This window comes from Alligator mississippiensis, chromosome 15 (genome assembly GCF_030867095.1).
Source record: "Alligator mississippiensis isolate rAllMis1 chromosome 15, rAllMis1, whole genome shotgun sequence".
Lineage (NCBI taxonomy): Eukaryota > Metazoa > Chordata > Crocodylia > Alligatoridae > Alligator > Alligator mississippiensis.
In genome coordinates, this window is record NC_081838.1 from 28,220,761 (window position 1) to 28,238,866 (window position 18,106).

The following is an 18,106-nucleotide window of genomic DNA, read 5'->3' on the forward strand; positions in this document are numbered from 1 at the left end:
ACATCATGTGCCCCAGCCTCCGAACCATTTTCGTTGCTGGATTCTCCAATATGTCCGCATCTTTTCTGTAGTGGGGGCCCAAAACCAGATGCAGGACTCCAGATGTGGCCTCACCAGTGCTGAATAATGGGGCAGAATCACTTCCCTTGATCTGCTGCCAACACTCCTATTAATGCAGCCCAGGATTTTTTTCTCCTTCTTGGCAACAAGGGCATGCCGTTGGCTTCGATTTCACTTGTAATACCCTGAACTGGATGTCGAAGCACGATGGCTGGGGTGTTAGCAAGTCTATTCTCTCTTCCCACCACCCTCACCTGGGTTGTGCTAGGATCAGCTTGCTCTGGAGCTGGGTGCTGATGTGGGTCGGCACCGTTCAAGCTTTGGGGTCATGCAGTTGCCATCTGACAGCAGGGAGGTGAGGACAGGCCCGTCGGCCCCCCTGCACTGCTGGCATTTCACCACCTGACGCATGTCATAATGCAATAATTGAAAGTTAGGTGTGCATCCTAATTGAGGAAACTGAGCTTGAGCAATTTTGGTTAGAAGGAAAAATCTTTTCTTTTTTCACTCTGCCTTCCCAAAAATAAGCTGCCTGTCTTACTTGGGGGGGGGGGGGCATGGTATACACATAAATATTTTGTTTAAACACATTTTTCTTCCCTTCTCTCTTCTTAAGCTATACGCCAGCAGAAGACTCTGAAACTACAATATTTAGCGCATGCCTGTAATAATGTATCTGATCTGTTTGCATGAAGATGTGTGTGGTGGTGTTTTACATCAGTCATGAAGAGCAATAGACAAAAATCATTCACACTTAAATCAACTACAATTCTAAAATTGGTCTTTGCCATGGGATTAATATTTCTGAAAACAAGGGTTGGATATTTGATCTGTCAAATAAAGTTCAGTCAATTGACTAGTCAAAAATGGCCAAAAAAAATGCCAAGAGGTCCAAATAATACACAGAAAAAGCACATTTTTTGTAAGAAATGTGTAAAAAACAATTTTAAAAAATCATATTTCTGTGAAGAAAACTATAAAAAAGGTTGTCTTTTTTTGTAAAATTGCTATGATCTTCGACGAGTCAAAAATATGCAATCATTTGATCATTGAATTGATGATATTTGACTGGATAATAAACTGGCTAGCCAGTCCAACTGAAAACCCATTTAGGAAGGAACAGAGGCCTTGGTGCCTGATATGGCAAAGTCTACTTCCTTTCAAGAAAATGGCCTGAAACCAGCAGATGAACGTCTGATGTGGAGCTTCTGCCCACACCTATCCCCCCATCTTGTATTTTTTGGTTTTGAATCAGTTTAATTGTTTTCAGTTCTGTGGCTAATGGCTACCTCTCAATTAAATTTATTGCCCAAGTTTTTGGAAAGAGTGACAAGGACACGAAGTCCCGGTGCTTCTGCCCTGGCCTCCTCTGTGCACTCCCTGTCCCAGACTGATGCTGTGTGCCCCACTATCCCCAGCTCTGAGATGGGTTGGGGGGAGGCAGAGGTGATGCTATATCCAGCCTGGTTTTGTACCACGCATAGTGCCCTAAGGAATACATCTTTCCCCCACCGCTGTATCCGGCCCTCGCCCAGCTCTGCACCCGCTCTGCACCCGCATGATGGTGGTCGGGGTTGGGGGACATCCAACAGCTTCATATATGTCCAGCCCAGGGATAATGGAATAGGGGAAAAAAAGGAGGCGGTTGAGGCCTTTGCAGAGGGATTTCTGTGTGTGTGCTTCTCCCAGATTTGTATGCATATGTGTGCCTAAGCAGGGGAGACAGAGAGATAAGCATTAACCCCAGGGAAGCTGTTCCCTTATCCCCTAGAGCAGACAGGCTAGGGGCAAAAAAGACTCTAGGTCTGGAAACAATCAGCCTATGGCAGAAACAGCAGCACAGCTGGACCCTGATTCTGCACTGGGCGCAGGGAAAGACTGGCCTTGCCTCAGGATAGAGCTACAGCAGCCAGGCTTGGATGATGCACAGACAGATGCAGGGAGGGTGCTGGTAGGGTAGAAACCATTGCTGTTCTCACTGCTAATGCCCCATGGGCATCACAGACCAGGCCTCTACCCCCTACACTGGTCTCACATGCTGCAGAGGACCTGCCCTGGACCCCTCGGTCCAGCCAGAGGCAGCTCAATAGCCCCCAGGGTGATGTCTTGTTCCCTATGCAGGTTCAAACTCCTTCATTGTGCTGTGCCCCACATAGCAAGACATCTTAACCACTGGACTGCAGGTGCACCAAGAGTCGACACCACATTCCTGGGCTCTATCACCAGCTGAGGAGACCATCTCCCTGCATCAGGGTTGCATGAGCAACCTCCAGGGAACGGATGGGAGGAAGGTCCTGGTCAAAGGGAAAGGAGGATTTGAACCAACAGCTAATGCAGTGAGTTCCCAAGTGCTAGTGATTTTAGAAAACATCTGGGGGTGGGGGGCATTGGAGTTGAGGGAGGTAGTGGAGATGCAACCACCTTTGTCAGGGATACAGTATACTTTGGGCTAGGTATACAGGCCCCCTTGCCTAGCAATGAGATGCAGCCACCTCTGTGATTGGGCATTGGGGCTAGGCCCCTCGTGGAGTTGGGATGTGGCCCCTTCTGAGTTGGGGAATTGGGGGTTGCCCCCTCCGCTGATGCCAAGATGCAGCTGCCTTCCCTTTGTCTCTCTGCGCTGGTGTGGACATGGGGGACACTGGCAGCAGGGGAGGGCTGGAAAAGAGGGGACCTCAGAGCAGGGTGGTCATTATAGAGGACAGTCTGGCTGTCCTCCGTCCTCTGTTGATACGAAACCTCTTGAAAAGAAAAATAGAGGACACAAAGGTGTTAGGTTTTGTATCTATAAAGGAGAGAGTAGCAGAAAAATGTAATGTCCTCTATGATAGCCACCCTAGTGGGAATCCTCGGGCAAGAGGATACAGGTCGAGGGGAGGAGAGTCCCAGCTGAGGGTCTCCGATCCCTCCACTGCCTTCTTGGCAGCCCCCAGCAGCCGGCTCCTGCTCCACGTGGATCATTTGAGGAAGCCGCACTGTGGAGGGGGAGAGAAGGCGTTGCATGAGTATGGAGAGTAGAGTGGATAACATCCAGTGCCGAGCAGAGTGGAAGAATAACATCCTTGGTTTTGCTGGAGATGCATTGATTGATGCATGCTAGGGTATTATTTGCCCTGCTGGCTACAGCATTGCACTGCTGGGTCATGTTCATACTGTCGTCTATTATTACCCCAGGTCCCTTGGTGGTGCTGGTCAGTTTGGTGCTGCCAAGCCTGTAGGTGCGTTGGGGTGGCTCGTCCCGGAGGTGGAGCACTTGACATTTTTCAATGTTCAACTTCATCTAGTTCCAGCTCACCGTATTTGCCAGTCTGTCTCCATCTGCCTGTATCTGCAGCCTATTTTCAAGTGTAACCATGGTTCACCATAACTTGGTGTCCTCTGCAAACTTGGCCAGTGAGCTCTTTACTCCACATCCAAATCATTGACGAAGATGTTGAAAAGCACTGGACCGAGCACCAACCCCTGTGGGACACCGCTGCCCACTTCTCACCGGGACGACACAGATCCGTTCACTACAGCACCCTGGGTCCCATCCTGCAGCCCGCTTCCTACCAACCTGACTGTCTCGCAGGCAAGCCTGCAACTCTCCAATTTTCTCCAAGTGCCAGGCCAAAACAATGGGCAAAGTCCAAAATCCCAGAGCAGAGCTTTTACAAAGAGCGTCAGGCCCAGACTGTCCTTAAGAGCCAAGGCGTCGGGGCCAGACTGTGGCTGTGAGAAAAGCCAGGCCCAGACCATCAGCACCGGGGAGGCCACATCTGGAGTGCTGTGTCCAGCTGTGCGCCCCCCACTGCAGGGAGGAGGGGGACACTGGAGAGGCCAGGGCGGGCGGTGGAAAGGGCGTGGGGCTGCGGGAACCGGGTTAACTCCGTCTGCAGAAGAGGGGGCGAGCAGCGACGGGGCTGCGCAGGGCCGGGCCGGACTGTTGTCCGTGGTGCTGGAGGCCGGGGCCGGGCGGCCGGGCTCCCGCCGCAGCGAGGGCAGTCGAGGCTGGGCGTTAGGGAGACCTCTCCGCCGAGGGGGCGAACAGGCTCCCCGGGGCGATCCCCGGCCCCGGCCCCGGGGGTCCTGAAGCCCGGGGCGGGCGGGAGGCGGCGGCGGCGGCGGCGGGGCCGGCCCGGCCCGGCGCGGGGAGGAGCCGCGTCCCGCCCCGGAGCCGGCGGGAGGAAGGGGCGGGGCGGGCCGGGCTGGAGGCCCTGGTGGGTCGCGGCGGGCGCGGGTGGGTGTGCCGGGGGAGCGGCGCGGGGCCGGGCGCGGGTGGGTGTCCCGGGCGGGGCCGCCCCGAGTCGGGGTTGAGGCCGGCGGTGCGGACGGGCGGCGGCGGCGGCGGCGGCTGTGCCCGGGGGTCGCAGCAGGAGGCGGCGCTGTGGCCGCCGGGCAGGGGCGGGGCGGGGCGGGGCGGGCCGGGCGGTGTGTCTGCAGCCGGGGACGCGGGCCGAGCCCGGGGCCGGGGCGGGGCGGGGCGGGCTGGCTGTGCAGCCGGGCGGCCCGCGGGTGGGGTGGGGTGGGGTGGTGCGGGTGGGGTCGCGGCCGAGGTCCATCTGGGCTCCCCCTGCCGAGGCGGGCCGGGGCGGGGCGGCCGCGGGCTCCGGCAGCGCGTCTGCTGCTGCGCGCGGTGCGGGCGCTGCTCGTGCGCGGGGCCCGAGGGGGCCGGGCGCGGGGCCGGGCCGCAGAGCCGCGGTGGGGGTCACTGGGGCCCGGCCCCGCGCGGGGCTGCGTGGGGGGTTGTGGGCGGCGGGCGATGGCCCTGCGTTGCCCAGGGCGCCTCCCGAGAGCAGCTTTCCGCGTGGCCGGGGCTCGCAGAGCGGTGCTTTGGGAGCCAGGGCCGAGCAGGGCGCCCAGGCGGCCCCTGTGGGGTTGGGGGTGTCAGGCTGGGGCACTGGGTCCTGATTCCCCACGTCTTCTCCTTCTCCTTTCCCAAGGGTGCCCAGTGGACGGGACGCTGCCAGCAGGCCTCTTCTGTCCCCCCGTGCAGCCCCCGGCCAGGATGGAAAGGCAGGGCCCGGCAGGCCCCAGGCTCGGGGCCGGAGCCGCGTGGGCAGGGGATGCGCCTTGTGCCATCCAGGAGTCGCCGAGCTGGGCAGCGAGGCGGCAGGTCAAGCAGGAGCCGGCGGAGGAGCCGGGCCAGTGCTGCGGGGATCGGTGGCAAGAGGGGCTACCTGCCCTGCACCCCTCTGCCCCAGTGACAACGGAGCTGCCACCGGGGGACGAAAACCGCCTGAGCCCAGAGATGCGGCGCCGGCGTTTCCGGGGCTTCCGCTACCAGGAGGCCGCGGGGCCGCGGGAGGTGTGCGGCCGGCTGCGGGAGCTGTGCCGGGGCTGGCTGGAGCCGCAGCGCCGCAGCAAGGAGCAGATGCTGGAGCTGGTGGTGCTGGAGCAGTTCCTGGCCATCCTGCCCCGGGAGATGCAGAGCTGGGAGTGGGGGCGCGGCGTGGAGACCTGCGCCGAGGCCGTGACCCTGGCCGAGGGGTTTCAGCTGGGACAGGTGGAGGACGAGAAGCTGCAGGTGAGAGCATTGTACCCCGATCGTCCCCACCTGTGTGTGTCTGGGACACGATCTCTCGTGCCCCCGTCTCCCTGTTCTGGGATCCCTGGTGACCTGTTTCACTCCCCACAGGTCATAGTGCGTGTGAAGGTCGAGGACGACGCCGTAGACGGGGCAGGACAGGACGAGACCCCAGGGTCCCTGCATGAGCCACCTTGTTTCCCCACGGAGGGGCCCCCGCCCCTCCAGGAGTCAGGTGAGTGTTGGCTGTGGGGCAGCGCCTGGGTAGAGCTGTGGAGGGGCCTGTTCTCCATGCCCGCCTGGCTGGGAGCAGCCAGCACGAGGGGTCTGAGTCTCTTGCTGCCCATCTGTGGCTTGACGGGCTCTGATCTCCATCACTGCACATCGCTGCTGAGACAGCAGCCCCAGCAGAAAGCTCCTTGGTCATGTTTGGGCCTCCTAGCGCCGCCAGGGCAAGAACCGGTTGTGCAGATCAAGCCATGTGGGTGGCATGATCGGGATCACACCTTAGATCACATTAGGCCTTATTGCTCACGCAGGGGGCACCTGGACTCTCAGCCATGGCACCTTGCTGTTGTTGTCCAGGTGCCCCCCAACTCGAAGATGTGGGACTTGTTGGCAGATGGAAATGCTTTGGGCTTGTGCCCCAAAAAGAGCGAGTCCCTGGGAGCAGGTGAGGGGAGCTGCAGCACCAGGAGGCACCGTCCGTCAGCAGAAAACTTTCATCTGTGCTCATGCCCCTCGCTCCCAACCTGCAGCTGGTCCCCTAGCCCTGCCGGTGCCCCTCACTTCCCATCCCCACCAGCCGTGCTGGTGCCCCTCACTCCTGACCTCCAGCCCCCCATAGCCCTGAGGCTGCCCCTCACTCCTGACTTCCAGCCATCTGCCCCTGCCCCTGCTATAGGTTGGAAATTTGATAGTGACATAAGTCCCAGCTGCTGCACTCCCCAAACTCCTGGGGATTAACTCTTTCACTGCCTGCCCCACTCAGATTTCTGGCTTGGGTGGTGCCTGGCCCAGACTCAGCCCACAGAGCTGCATGACTAGCACCCCAGCCTAGGTTACGCCCCACTCCTGCGTGTCCCCTCGAGGGTTTGGAGGTGAGAGGATTCTCTCCTTTCAGTGGGGGATCTCGGCTGGGACCGAAACCCCCCAGCACAGTGCCCTGCGAGTCCTGGAAAGGCAACTTCAGAGGGGCAAGATTCCTTGTGGCTCAGCTCCTAATCCACCTTTTCCATCCCTAGCATCCCTGGGGACTTCATTATCCGAGTCTTTCGTTTAGATATGATGGTTTTTATCCAGCCAGTGAATTGGTTTCTGATCCTCAGTGCTACTCTGGTTCTCATACCAGTTATTCATTCTTTCTTCTCTTGTTTCTGCCACTCCTGTATTTATGGTTATTGTCTTTTCTGCATTAGCAACTTGGTCCAAATCCATTTTTGTTATTAAATAAAGACTTCTGTCTTTCCTTTTAATAAGTCAAGGAACCTTCACAGATTTCTACCTTTCATAGATTCATAGATGTTAGGGTCAGAAGGGACCTCAATAGATCATCGAGTCCGACCCCCTGCATAAGCAGGAAAGAGTGCTGGGTCTAGATGACCCCAGCTAGATACTCATCTAACCTCCTCTTGAAGACCCCCAGGGTAGGGGAGAGCACCACCTCCCTTGGGAGCCCGTTCCACACCTTGGCCACTCGAACCGTGAAGAAGTTCTTCCTAATGTCCAATCTAAATCTGCTCTCTGCTAGCTTGTGGCCATTATTTCTTGTAACCCCCGGGGGCGCCTTAGTGAATAAAACCTCACCAATTCCCTTCTGTGCCCCTGTGATGAACTTAAAGGCAGCCACAAGGTCGCCTCTCAACCTTTCTTTTCCTACATCTGTCAGTTTCTCCTAATACTTCTTTAACCACCTCCAGCATCCTCCTTCCTTTATCCCCAGGTGCATTTGCATCAAGCCTTTATTGTTAAAACAACATCATGGGTTGACTTTACTATTATAGAACTGGCTTATTCATAGAATCATAGAAAGTGAGGGTTGCAAGGGACCTCAGGAGGTCACATCTAGTCCAGTCCTCTGCTGAAAGCAGGACCAGGACCAGCTCCAACTAGAACATCCTAGCCAGGGCTTGTCGAGCTGGGCCTTAAAAACCTCCAGGGATGGAGATCCCACCACCTCTCTAGGTAACTTGTTCCAATGCTTCACCACCCTCTTCATTAGAAACTTTTTCCTAATATCCAACCTCAACCTCCCTTGCTGTAACTTGAGACCATTGCTCCTTGTTCTGTCAAGTCATGACCTAAATCCTGCTTTCATCTCTTCCCTGTATTTCTTTCTTTTTTACTGTATTATTGGAATGGCCCAAAGTTCCCAAGTAGAGTGAAGTGCCATAAAACAAAATCCTAACAAGGTATCACCTTTCATCCCTTCATTTCCAATTTATCTTTAATATTAGCCATTATGATACTTTTTTTTTGGTACTTGATGACTATTGCTTCCATAGGTGCTCACCCTTCTGGAAAACTGTGTTGACCAATGCCACTCTGTGGGCTTCCACGTGCTCTACAAATGCGTTTCCTTCTTGCTGCTTATCTTCCTATCTGTAAACCACATGGATCGTATCATACTCTTTTCAGTACTTATCAACCTGTGCAGTCATAGCTGCTCCTATGAGGATCTTTCTGTTGGATGGAATAACTGCTATGGTTGCATCTGGTGTTGATATCAAGTCTCCCTTTCTTGTTTGACAACAGCTTGTCTGTGGAGCCTGTATCTAGATGATGTGAATTACTTTCCCTCCCATAGAAAGTTGCAGTGTCATCTACCTGTCATTGACCAATAATTGGTGCTGAAAACATTCATTGAGAATAAATCCTGTTCCATTTCTTTGCACGGAGTTACCCTCATATGGTAAACTACCTTGTCCATGTAAATGTACGTCATTTGTTATGTGGAACACACTAAATCTTTTATCCTTCTGTCTTCTAATACATCTCATGTTTCTGCACCTTTGCCCCCATTGTGTGGTACCACTGGGCAATTAATGTGAAGCAATAAACTCTGGGGGGTTTATTGCTCTGGAGTTTATTGCTCCTGGGGTTGCTGTGACCATGTGCCTGGGACTGCAGCATGTTGAGCTGGGTTGGGGTAACCCTGGCTGGCAGGGTGCCCTGGGGGGGGTCCCTGTATTTAAAAGTACTACCCTGCTGCTGTGGTAATTAGTTTTCTGTGGCCTAATAAGGCCCCATGTGTAGATGCCAAGACATTTACTACGGAGCTAATTGGACAGCTCTGCAGTAAATGTCTTGTATAGACGCGCCTGCTATGAGGTTTTTTTTATGCCCATGTATGCTTCATAATGATTTATGTGTCATACAGCTATACTTCTGCTTATTTGGGTGACATCTATATTTCTGTTTGTCTGTTCTGTCTGTCTTTAAAAAAAAGTTATGAATTAATGAATCCAAATCATAACAGATTTAGCATTCAGAAACATATCCAGTCCCCCAAAATATACACAAAGACAGACATGAATCTTCTCTCAACAGTAGTACCACAATGCAAATCAATGTCCACTGAAGTCTTGTGTTTCCTTCTTCTCCCCTGCTTTCCTCCCCCCCCAAAAAAAACCAAAAAAAACAAAAAACCACCCCACAAAAACCAAAAAGGTTCCTCAGTGTATCTGTCGATGCCAAGCCCCGGTGTTTCTTTGTCTCTGTACAATAATTCAGTCCCTCTGGAATGCTGCTCATCATCTTCTCACCCCTGCTTTTAATTTTTAAATCTGTTCCTTAGTGCTCACTCAGAGCTTGCATTTCAGTAATCAGAAAAATTTCTCCCACTTTCTAGTTTGGAAGCAGAAGATTCATTTTTAGCAAATTCCAAAAATTTCCACAAATATCCGTTGGCCTGATTTTAAGAATCAGCCGATTCTCAATTATGGACAAGGTGCGATATGCATAAAATGCCCAGTCGTGACACATCCGCTCGATAGCAGGAGACCTTTATTGATGCACAGTAGCAGCATATGATAATTAGCGGGCAAACAAAGGCTCTCACCATACACTGTGCCCCAGGGATGCACACAGGAAGATGGATGTCTTCTGCGGGTCTCTTCGATTTGGGGTGGTCTCGCCTGGAGGAAATGCCCAAATGATCAACATGCCCTCCCTTTGTTCCTCTCCAGTGTTATACCTTTAGGCCATTCATTGTGTACCTAGCTGGTGTTCATTTATTAGTCAGATTTTTTGCATTTCCTCTCTTTTAGTCTTCTTTAGTGCTCATTGCTTTTTAGGCTTTTTATTGCTTTTAAGCTGAAATATTCTTTTGAATTTAATTGATGTGATGTGATGAGACTCCATGAAATACAGCCTTATATCCTTGATGCTAAATGTCCATCTTCCCTTTTTTCCTCAAGGCTTCATTAGGATACCTGAGTCCACTAGTGCCAACTGGATATTGGATGGAGAGTAACCAAACATAATGTCCTTCTCTCTATTTCTTGGAACAGGACATCGAGGCCCCACACCAGACTTGATCTGTCACATCCAGCAAGACGAGGCAGAGCTCTGGGGCTGTGGCAGTAATGAACCTGCAGAAAGCACATGGTCTGTGGGTCCAACCCTAGGTGAGTCCTAGTGGGTCCTGCCTCCCCCCAACTCCCCTAACCTGAGGCCTGCTCAGAACTTGGAGTGACAGGGAGAGCTGGGCACTTCTTAAATGAATATGAGCTACAACTCCAAGGTCCTGACTTGAAGCAGCTTGGCTTGTTCTGTACTGTCCAGGCTGGTGTGTGCTTCCAGTCCCTGCACTTTGAGGTGGGGACAGGTGACTGTTCCCTCTTCTTTGCTCTTGACAGTGGACGCTGGGGAAAGAAGTACCTCTTTGGCAAAGTCTCCTATTAGCCTTCTCTCTGGAGAATGAGTCCTGGGCACCATGGCAGGGGTTGTGTCACGGAGAGGGGAATCTGCTTACAGGGAAGGCATACAGTACTGGGGCCAAAGGCCAGCCTGCTGTCTTGATGCCAGGTGCAAATCTGATATTCCTGAGGAACTGTGGGCCAGGAATTCCACCTTCACTCAGCAATGCACGAGTTGAGTCCCCAGCCGAAGGTGCTCGTTCCTCTGACCCTCTCTGGTAGTGCATGATGGGATTTGTCATCCTCTGTGGCCATTGTTATGGTCAGCAGAAACTTGGAGATCCAGTAGGGTTGGGCTGTATAGGCTGTGGCTCTCACCATCTCTTGTGGTTCCTCCTCCTTAATTTGAACTGCAGCTCCCCTCCATAACAAACAAGTCATATGTGAAGCATTTAATCGGTATCTCTGCCTGTATTAAATGGCTGTGAGGTGTGGATAGGAGTCACAAACTCTCATGAAGCAGGGGGTACCAAATCTTCCTGGTTTGTGCCACAGTCTCCTCCTTTCTGCTCCATCTCTGGGGCATCCTGGGGACAAGTGTCCTAGGCTCTGAGACCACATGCAGTTTAACCCCAAGACCTTTGTCCTGGTCCATATTCCTCTGACACAGAAACCACCTGGGACTCATCTGCAGCTGAAGGATCTATTGGCTCGTTTTCCAGACCAGACATGTCTTGGCATGCTGGTAAGAAGCAGAGGTCTGCTCCTTCCAGAAAGACCTGATTTCAGGCCTGGCTCAGCGGCTGAAAATCCTCTGCTCCCAGAATGTTTCCCTGAAGGACAAGGGCAGACACACTCTGCCTTTTCTGGTTAAGCCTGGCAGCCCTTAAAGCTTGCTTGTGCCCCAGTAGCCCTCCCCTGGACCAGGTCCCCAGCCCTGCTGTTCTGAAAATGCCCCATGCATCCGGGGCTACTGACATGCTCCTGACCAGGGACATTGTGGACGCTCCATCACTGGAGGTGTTCAAGAAGGAGCTGGACAGCTGCTGATCGGGGGTGGACACAGGCAGCATAGTGATGCCTATGTTCTGCTATGGGGATTTCTCAGGGTTCTGGGCTTTGCTGTTCCCCCTTCCCCACTTTCTGCTCCATGTGCCAGGGTGTTTTTAAGCCTCCTTCAGAGGCATTGGGTGTTGGCTGCAGCCCCAGCTGGGGGTTGTGACTAGGCTGTGCTGATGCTCCTGCTGGGACTTGAAACCAGATGGTCCTGGCTACAGGGTCTTGCTCCTCTTCTTGGGGTCAAACCAATCACCATATTTGGGGTCAGGAAGGAATTTTACCCCATGGTCAGATTGATATGGACCTGGGTGGGGATTTGTCTTCCTCTGGAGCAGGAGGCAGTGTCTCTGCTTGGGATCTCTCGACTTTATATTAACATATTGTTAGAATTCACTATCCGGTGAAAGGTGGGAAAGATAACTACTAGGCCATAAGTGCCAGGCTTCAGAAAGGCTAAATGTAATGGGCTCAGGAGATTAGTAAGCGAGGCACTGAAGGGCAAGAGCATTGGCAAGATGGGAGTCCAGGAAGGGTAGGCGTTCCTCAAGGGAATGATCCTTCAGGCACAAAAGTGGACCATCCCAGTGCACATAAAGGGAGGCAAAAGAGCCAAGAAACCCTCTTGGCTGAACAGGGAAATCCAAGAGAGCCTAGGGAGGAAAAGAGAGGCATCCAGACTGTGGAAGCAGGGAGTAGCCACCAAGGAGGAGTATACCTGCTTGGCTCGCACTTGCAGGGAATCAGGAAGGCCAAAGCAGAAATGGAACTCAGGCTGGCTACAAAAATTAAAGACAACAAAAAGTCCTTCTTCAGATTCATAGATTAGATTGTGAGGGGCTGGAAGGCACTAGTAGATCATCGGGTCCAGCCCCCTGCACTAGGTAGGAAAAGACAGCTGGGGTCAAGTGACCCCAGCGAGGTGACTGTCCAGGCTCCTTTTGAAGATTTCCAGGGTAGGTGGAGGGAGCTTATTCCACAGTCTGGACACAGTGACTGAAGGAGACTTTCCTGAAATTGAGCCTGAAGCGGCCTTCCAGGAGTTGGTATCCATTGCTCCTGGTCTTCCCCAAGGGTGCCCTGGTAAACAGCTGTTCACTGAGTTCTTGATGCACTCCCCTGATGTAGCGGTAAGCCACTACCAAGTCCCCTCTCAGCCTTCTCTTCCATGGGCTGAAGAGTCCCAGGTCCCTCAGCCTCTCCTCATATGGCTTGTCTTGCAAGTCCCTGATCATACGGGTGACTTTTCTTTGGACTCTCTCAAGCTTTTCCACGTCCTTGTTGAAGTGCAGCGCCCAGAACTGGACTCGGTACTCCAGCTGCGGTCTCACCAGTGAGGAGTACACTTCCTCAGTTTTGCATGAGATGCAGCAGTTAATGCATGCCAGCGTGGTGTTTGCCCTGCTGGCCGCAGCATCGCACCACTGGCTCATGTTCATGCGATGGTCGATCGCTACCCCTAGGTACCTTTCGGCTGTAGTTCAAGTCAAATTATTGCCAGCACGCCTGTAGGTATGTTGGGGATTGTTGACCCCCAGATGGAGCACCTTACACTTCTGAGTATTGAACTTCATCTCTCAGATGGATTTCATAGGTATATAGGGATCAAAAAGAAGGCACATGACAACATAGGACCCCTACAGGACAGACTAGGGCAATTGGTACCAGATAGGAGGGACAAAGGTGAGCTCCTGAATGAGTTCTTTTGCATCTGTATTCCTAAACATGGATAAAGACATATCTCTGAAAGGGGCTATAGACAGACATAAAAGAGACTCCAACCCACCAACAGTTAGCACTGACCTAGTGAAGGGGCATTTGGAGAGGCTGGATGTGTTTAAGTCAGCAGGCCCGGACAGTCTTCATCCAAGGGTACTGAAGGAATCTGCCAGTGTCATAGCAGACCCACTGGTGAGGTTGTTCGAGCACTCATGGTGCTCAGGATGGGTCCCAGAGGACTGGAAAAGGGCCAGTGTGGCCCCTATTTTCAGGAATGGGAGAAAGGATGATCCAGATAACTATAGGCCAGTTGGCCTTACCTCTATCCTTGGGAAATGCTTTGAAAAATTTATTAAAGATCACATTTGTGGGAGTCCAGTAGGTAAAATAATGCTGAAGGGCAACCAGCACAGATTCATAGCAGGTAGATCCTGCCCGACTAACCTTGTTTCTTTTTATGACCAGATCACAAAATGCTTAGATGCAGGAGTTGAGGTAGATGTCATCTACTTGGATTTTAAAAAGGCCTTTGATACAGCATCGCATCTCATTCTTATAAACAATAGCAGTTGTGGCGTAGATGACTACACGGCCAGGGGGTGGAGAATTGGCTTACGGAGCGGACCCAGATGGTGGTGGTGGATGGGTTGTTTTTGACCTGGAAAATGTAAGCAGTGGAGATCCCCAGGGTTCAGTCCTTGGACCAGTGCTGTTCAGTGTCTTCATCAGTGACTTGGATGAGGGCATGGAGAGCACTCTGTCCAAATTTGTGGATGACACCAAATTATGGGGCAAAGTAAACAGACTGGGGGGCAGGGAACGGATTCAGGTGGATTTGGACAGGTTGGGAACGTGGGCAGATCAGAATAGGATGCAGTTTAACAAGGATAAGTGCAAAGTGCTGCATCTAGGGAGAAAGAATTGCCAACACACTTACAGGCTGGGAGGTGACTTTCTAAGCAGCGCAGCGACAGAAAGGGATCTTGGAGTCATAGTTGACTCCAAGATGAACATGAGTTGTCAGTGTGATGAAGTGATAAGCAAAGCCAACTGCACTCCTTTATGCATTAGAAGGTGCGTCATGAACAGGTCTAAGGAGGTGATGCTTCCCCTCTGTGCAGCACTGGTAAGATTGCAGCTGGAGTACTGCCTCCAGTTCTGGGCGCCGCACTTCCAGAGGGATGTGGATAACCTTGAGAGGGTCCAGAAGAGGGCCACTCATATGGTTATGGGCCTACAAGTAAGGTCCTATGAGAAGAGATTGAGGGACCTGAATCTCTTCAGTCTCTGCAAAAGAAGGCTGAGAGGGGATCTTGTAGCTGCCTACAAATTGTTGGGGGGTGGGCAGCAAGGAATAGGGGATACTCTGTTTACCAGGGCGCCTCTTGGGGTTACTAGGAACAATGGCCATAAACTGACAGAGAGCAGATTTAGATTAGACATTAGGAACATTTTCTTTATGGTGAGGGTTGCCAAAATCTGGAATGGGTTTCCAAGGGAGGTGGTGCTTTCCCCTACCTTGGAGACTTCAAGAGGAGACTGGACAAGCACCTGGCCGTGGTCATATGACCCCAGCACTCTTTTCTGCCCAGGGCAGGGGGTCGGACTCAATGATCTAGTGAGGTCCCTTCCGACCCTAAAAGTCTATGAAATCTATTAAACTCTTTTGCAGAAGCAGGACTTTGCCTGCTGATGTTCCTCTGCTTTACCTGTCACAGTTTTGGGTTTGTTGTCCTGTTGTGTCAGGGCTGACTGTAGTTTTAGGGCGAGGTCGGACAAAGGGTGTCTAGGATGGCTTGCACAGAGCTAACACTGACTCGGGCAGGGCTTGGACTAGATGTGGCCTCTGGAGGTCCCTCCCAGCCCCAATCTAGGATTCTGTGATCAGGACGTTGGCCCATGAGGCTGCCTCAGACTCGGGTCCCAAGAAGCTGCTCTCGGGACTTGGTAAAAGCGTCAGAGCAAGTACTGGGATGAGCCCCACACAGCCCTATCAGGGAACATGTTTCTTGAGCATGTCAGCATACCTGGGTGTGCGAGGCAGTGCTCAGGACCATCTTTTTCAAGTCCTGCAGCTCCTGTGGTAAAGCCAAGCCCCTAAGGAGCCTCCTTCTTGTAGGCAGTTGCCTCTGGTTTCATTCTCTACCCTAGACAGCAGAGAGATATTGATGTCTAGTGGCAGCACATGTATTTCCACATGTTACTGTCCCACAAGGGGTCTGATGCAGCCTGGCTCTTGTTTCTCAGGCAGGGTTTAGAACTGGGACCAAACCACTGAGAAATGGGAGCCAAAGCTATGTTCAGTAGGGAACATGAACCTGGCACAGAACTGGACCAGCCCTCTGGAGTCTCAGGGCTCTCCAACGATGCCACAGCTGATGAGAGCTGGAAGGAAGCGAGTCATGACTGTGGCTGCCTTCGCTGCCTCCTTCAGTGCTTTTCTTCCTCAGGGATGTGTGAGCAGACTCAGCGCTACAGGTGCTGCTGGCTCTGCCCCATTTCACACTTGCATGCATTTGCCTCTTAAAGGCATATCCCTGAATCGCTCAGAATACAAGCAGTCTGGTTCCTTGGAGCTTCCCGGCCATCAGACTCCTATGACAACGCCCATGGTGGTTTGGGTGGCTTGGAAAGGACCCCAGCACCCTTCCAGATGGCTGTACTCCTCCACTCTGGGCACGTGAGACCCCATGTCCTGCTACATGTACCTGGCCTTGTCCCCTGATCCTTCTGCTGTCACCTTGCAGAGCATGCAGGACACCCACAGGGAGTGCAAGCAGCCATCCCAGTTGGGGCAACAGCTTGGCCCTACTCTGAGGCACATCCCAGCACAGGGCAACAGCAGTGGTTTGCCCTTCTCCAGGGGTACAGGGTCTAATTCCTGGGTTTCTTTTTCTACTCGGCAGGGGCTGGGAGACTGAGCAGAGCAGAGCGGTGGCCTCCTGAGGACAGGCTTGCAACTCCTGAACTGGCTGCAACCAGACAACCCTTTCCCATCTCACACGGACAGAGAAGAGCTGAGCCCCAACCTCTCCCTGCATTTGGGGAAGGCCTCAAGGGGCAGCGAGACCTTAGTAGCCAGGAGAGCAGGGCTCACAGTGGGGAGGCAATGTATAAATGTGGAGTGTGTGGCCAGAGCTTCAGGGACAAGGACCACCTTTTTGTGCACCAGAGAGCCCACAGGAGAGACACGGACCTGCCCTGTGGTGACTGTGGGAAGATCTTCCACGACAGGTCACTCCTCCTTATGCACCAGCGCACACACGCCAGGAAGCACCCTCACCTCTGCCCCATGTGTGGCAGGAGCTTTGCCTGCTGCTCCCACTTCCAAGCCCACCAACGCATCTGCCGAGGGGAGAAGCCGTATGGCTGCAGCGACTGCGGGAAGAGCTTCATGAAGCAGTGTCACCTGGAGGAGCACCGCCGCCTGCACACGGGGGAGAGGCCGTTCTCATGCCCAGACTGTGGGAAACGCTTTGCCTGGAGCTCGAGCCTCACCGCCCACCGGCGCATCCACACAGGGGAGAAGCCGTTCCCCTGCTCCCGCTGTGGGAAGAGCTTCCGGCAGAGCTCGCAGCTCGCTGTTCACCAGAGGGTCCATACAGGGGAGAAGCCGTACTGCTGCCCAAAGTGTGGGGAGAGCTTCACCTACCAACATCGTCTCAAAGGCCACCAGTGCCCTGACCCACTGCCCTGAGCCTCAAGTGGGAAGAACTTCCCTGGACAACCAGCTCTTTACAGCACGGGTATTCAGCCGCGTGCATGCTAGATGAGTAGGACGGGGCCAGTCTGGGTACCAGCATCAGGCCCTGGGGTCTGGCACTGCCAAGTCTCCACCCCAGCTCTGCGTTTGGCCTCTGGGACTCGGTACCACCCTCTTTCCTGCCCCCTCATGCAGGGATTGGTTCCTCAGGGCCTGACACCACAACCTCTCACTCCAGTATCCTGGGATTGAGCCCTGGGGCCCGATGTCACCCCCATGTGGCCCTATGCTCGGGGATTGGGCACCCGATCCAGTGCACAGGGCCTGGGGTTCCCCATAGATCCAGAAATTTGGCAGTGGAGGAGTGATGCTTCCATTCGCCCACTACCAAATTTCCAGTGCCGTGGGCCAGATGACACGTGGTTGTGGGCCAGAAAACACCCCTGGTTTAGATCAATCTGTGTGTGCACATGGGGAAGAAACCAGACAGGAAGATTTTCCCCCAGAGCTCCCAGCTCACCCTTCACCAGTGGGTCCTCACTGCAGGGAGACTTGCAGCTGCACTGAGCATGTGAAAGACTTTGTACAACCAAGGACCCACCCCACCAAGACCTTCACAATCAACAAGGAGTAGCTGTTGCCAGCTTATCCCTGCCCCTTCCTGAGCACCAGAGGCTTGGCTGCTCTATCTGGAGGGGGAAGCTGGTGATGCGCCCAGCACTATGCCATCTGGAGTCTCGGGGCTTTCCAACGACACCATAGCCGATGAGAGCTAGGAAGAAGCAAGTCATGACTACGACTGCTTTTGCTGCCTCCAGTGCATGTCTTCCTCAGGGATGTGTGAGCAGACTCAGCGCCACAAGTGCTGCTAGCTCTGCCCCGTTTCTCATTTGCATGCATTTGCCTCTTAATAAAAGCACGTCCCCGAATTGTTCAGAATATAAGCGCCCTGGTTCCTGTCATCAGGCTCCTATGATGATGCCCATGGTGGTTTGGGTGGAGAGGCTTGGAAAGGACCCCAGCGCTCTTCCAGATGGTTGTGCTCATTCACTTCAGGTGCACAAGACCTGGTGTCCTGCTGTATGTCCCCGTCCTTGTCCTTTGAGTCTTCTGCTGTCACCGTGTGGAGCATGCAAGACACCCACAGGGAGTGCAAGCAGCAATTCCCTGTGAGCAGTGTATGCAACCAGATACAAGCAGAGC

The 18,106-nt window shown here is 53.4% G+C and overlaps 1 protein-coding gene across 1 annotated transcript; it reads left to right on the forward strand.

Annotated features, from left to right (window-relative positions):
* The first annotated feature begins 4,237 nt into the window (after positions 1–4,237).
* LOC106737705 (zinc finger protein 397) lies at positions 4,238–17,832 on the forward strand. Its single transcript, XM_059718942.1, has 5 exons — positions 4,238–4,259; positions 4,983–5,566; positions 5,678–5,801; positions 10,078–10,194; positions 16,107–17,832. The coding sequence occupies exons 2-5, from the start codon at positions 5,048–5,050 to the stop codon at positions 16,895–16,897; spliced, it is 1,551 nt and encodes a 516-aa protein (XP_059574925.1). The 5' UTR covers positions 4,238–4,259; positions 4,983–5,047; the 3' UTR covers positions 16,898–17,832.
* The last annotated feature ends 274 nt before the right edge of the window (positions 17,833–18,106 follow it).

Excerpts from the sequence above, each read along its gene's own strand:
- LOC106737705 (XM_059718942.1), top strand. The coding sequence starts at position 5,048 with ATGGAAAGGCAGGGCCCGGCAGGCCCCAGGCTCGGGGCCGGAGCCGCG. Across the intron at positions 5,802-10,077 it reads CCCGCCCCTCCAGGAGTCAG|GACATCGAGGCCCCACACCA; the intron begins GTGAGTGTTGGC and ends TTCTTGGAACAG. Across the intron at positions 10,195-16,106 it reads GTCTGTGGGTCCAACCCTAG|GGGCTGGGAGACTGAGCAGA; the intron begins GTGAGTCCTAGT and ends TCTACTCGGCAG.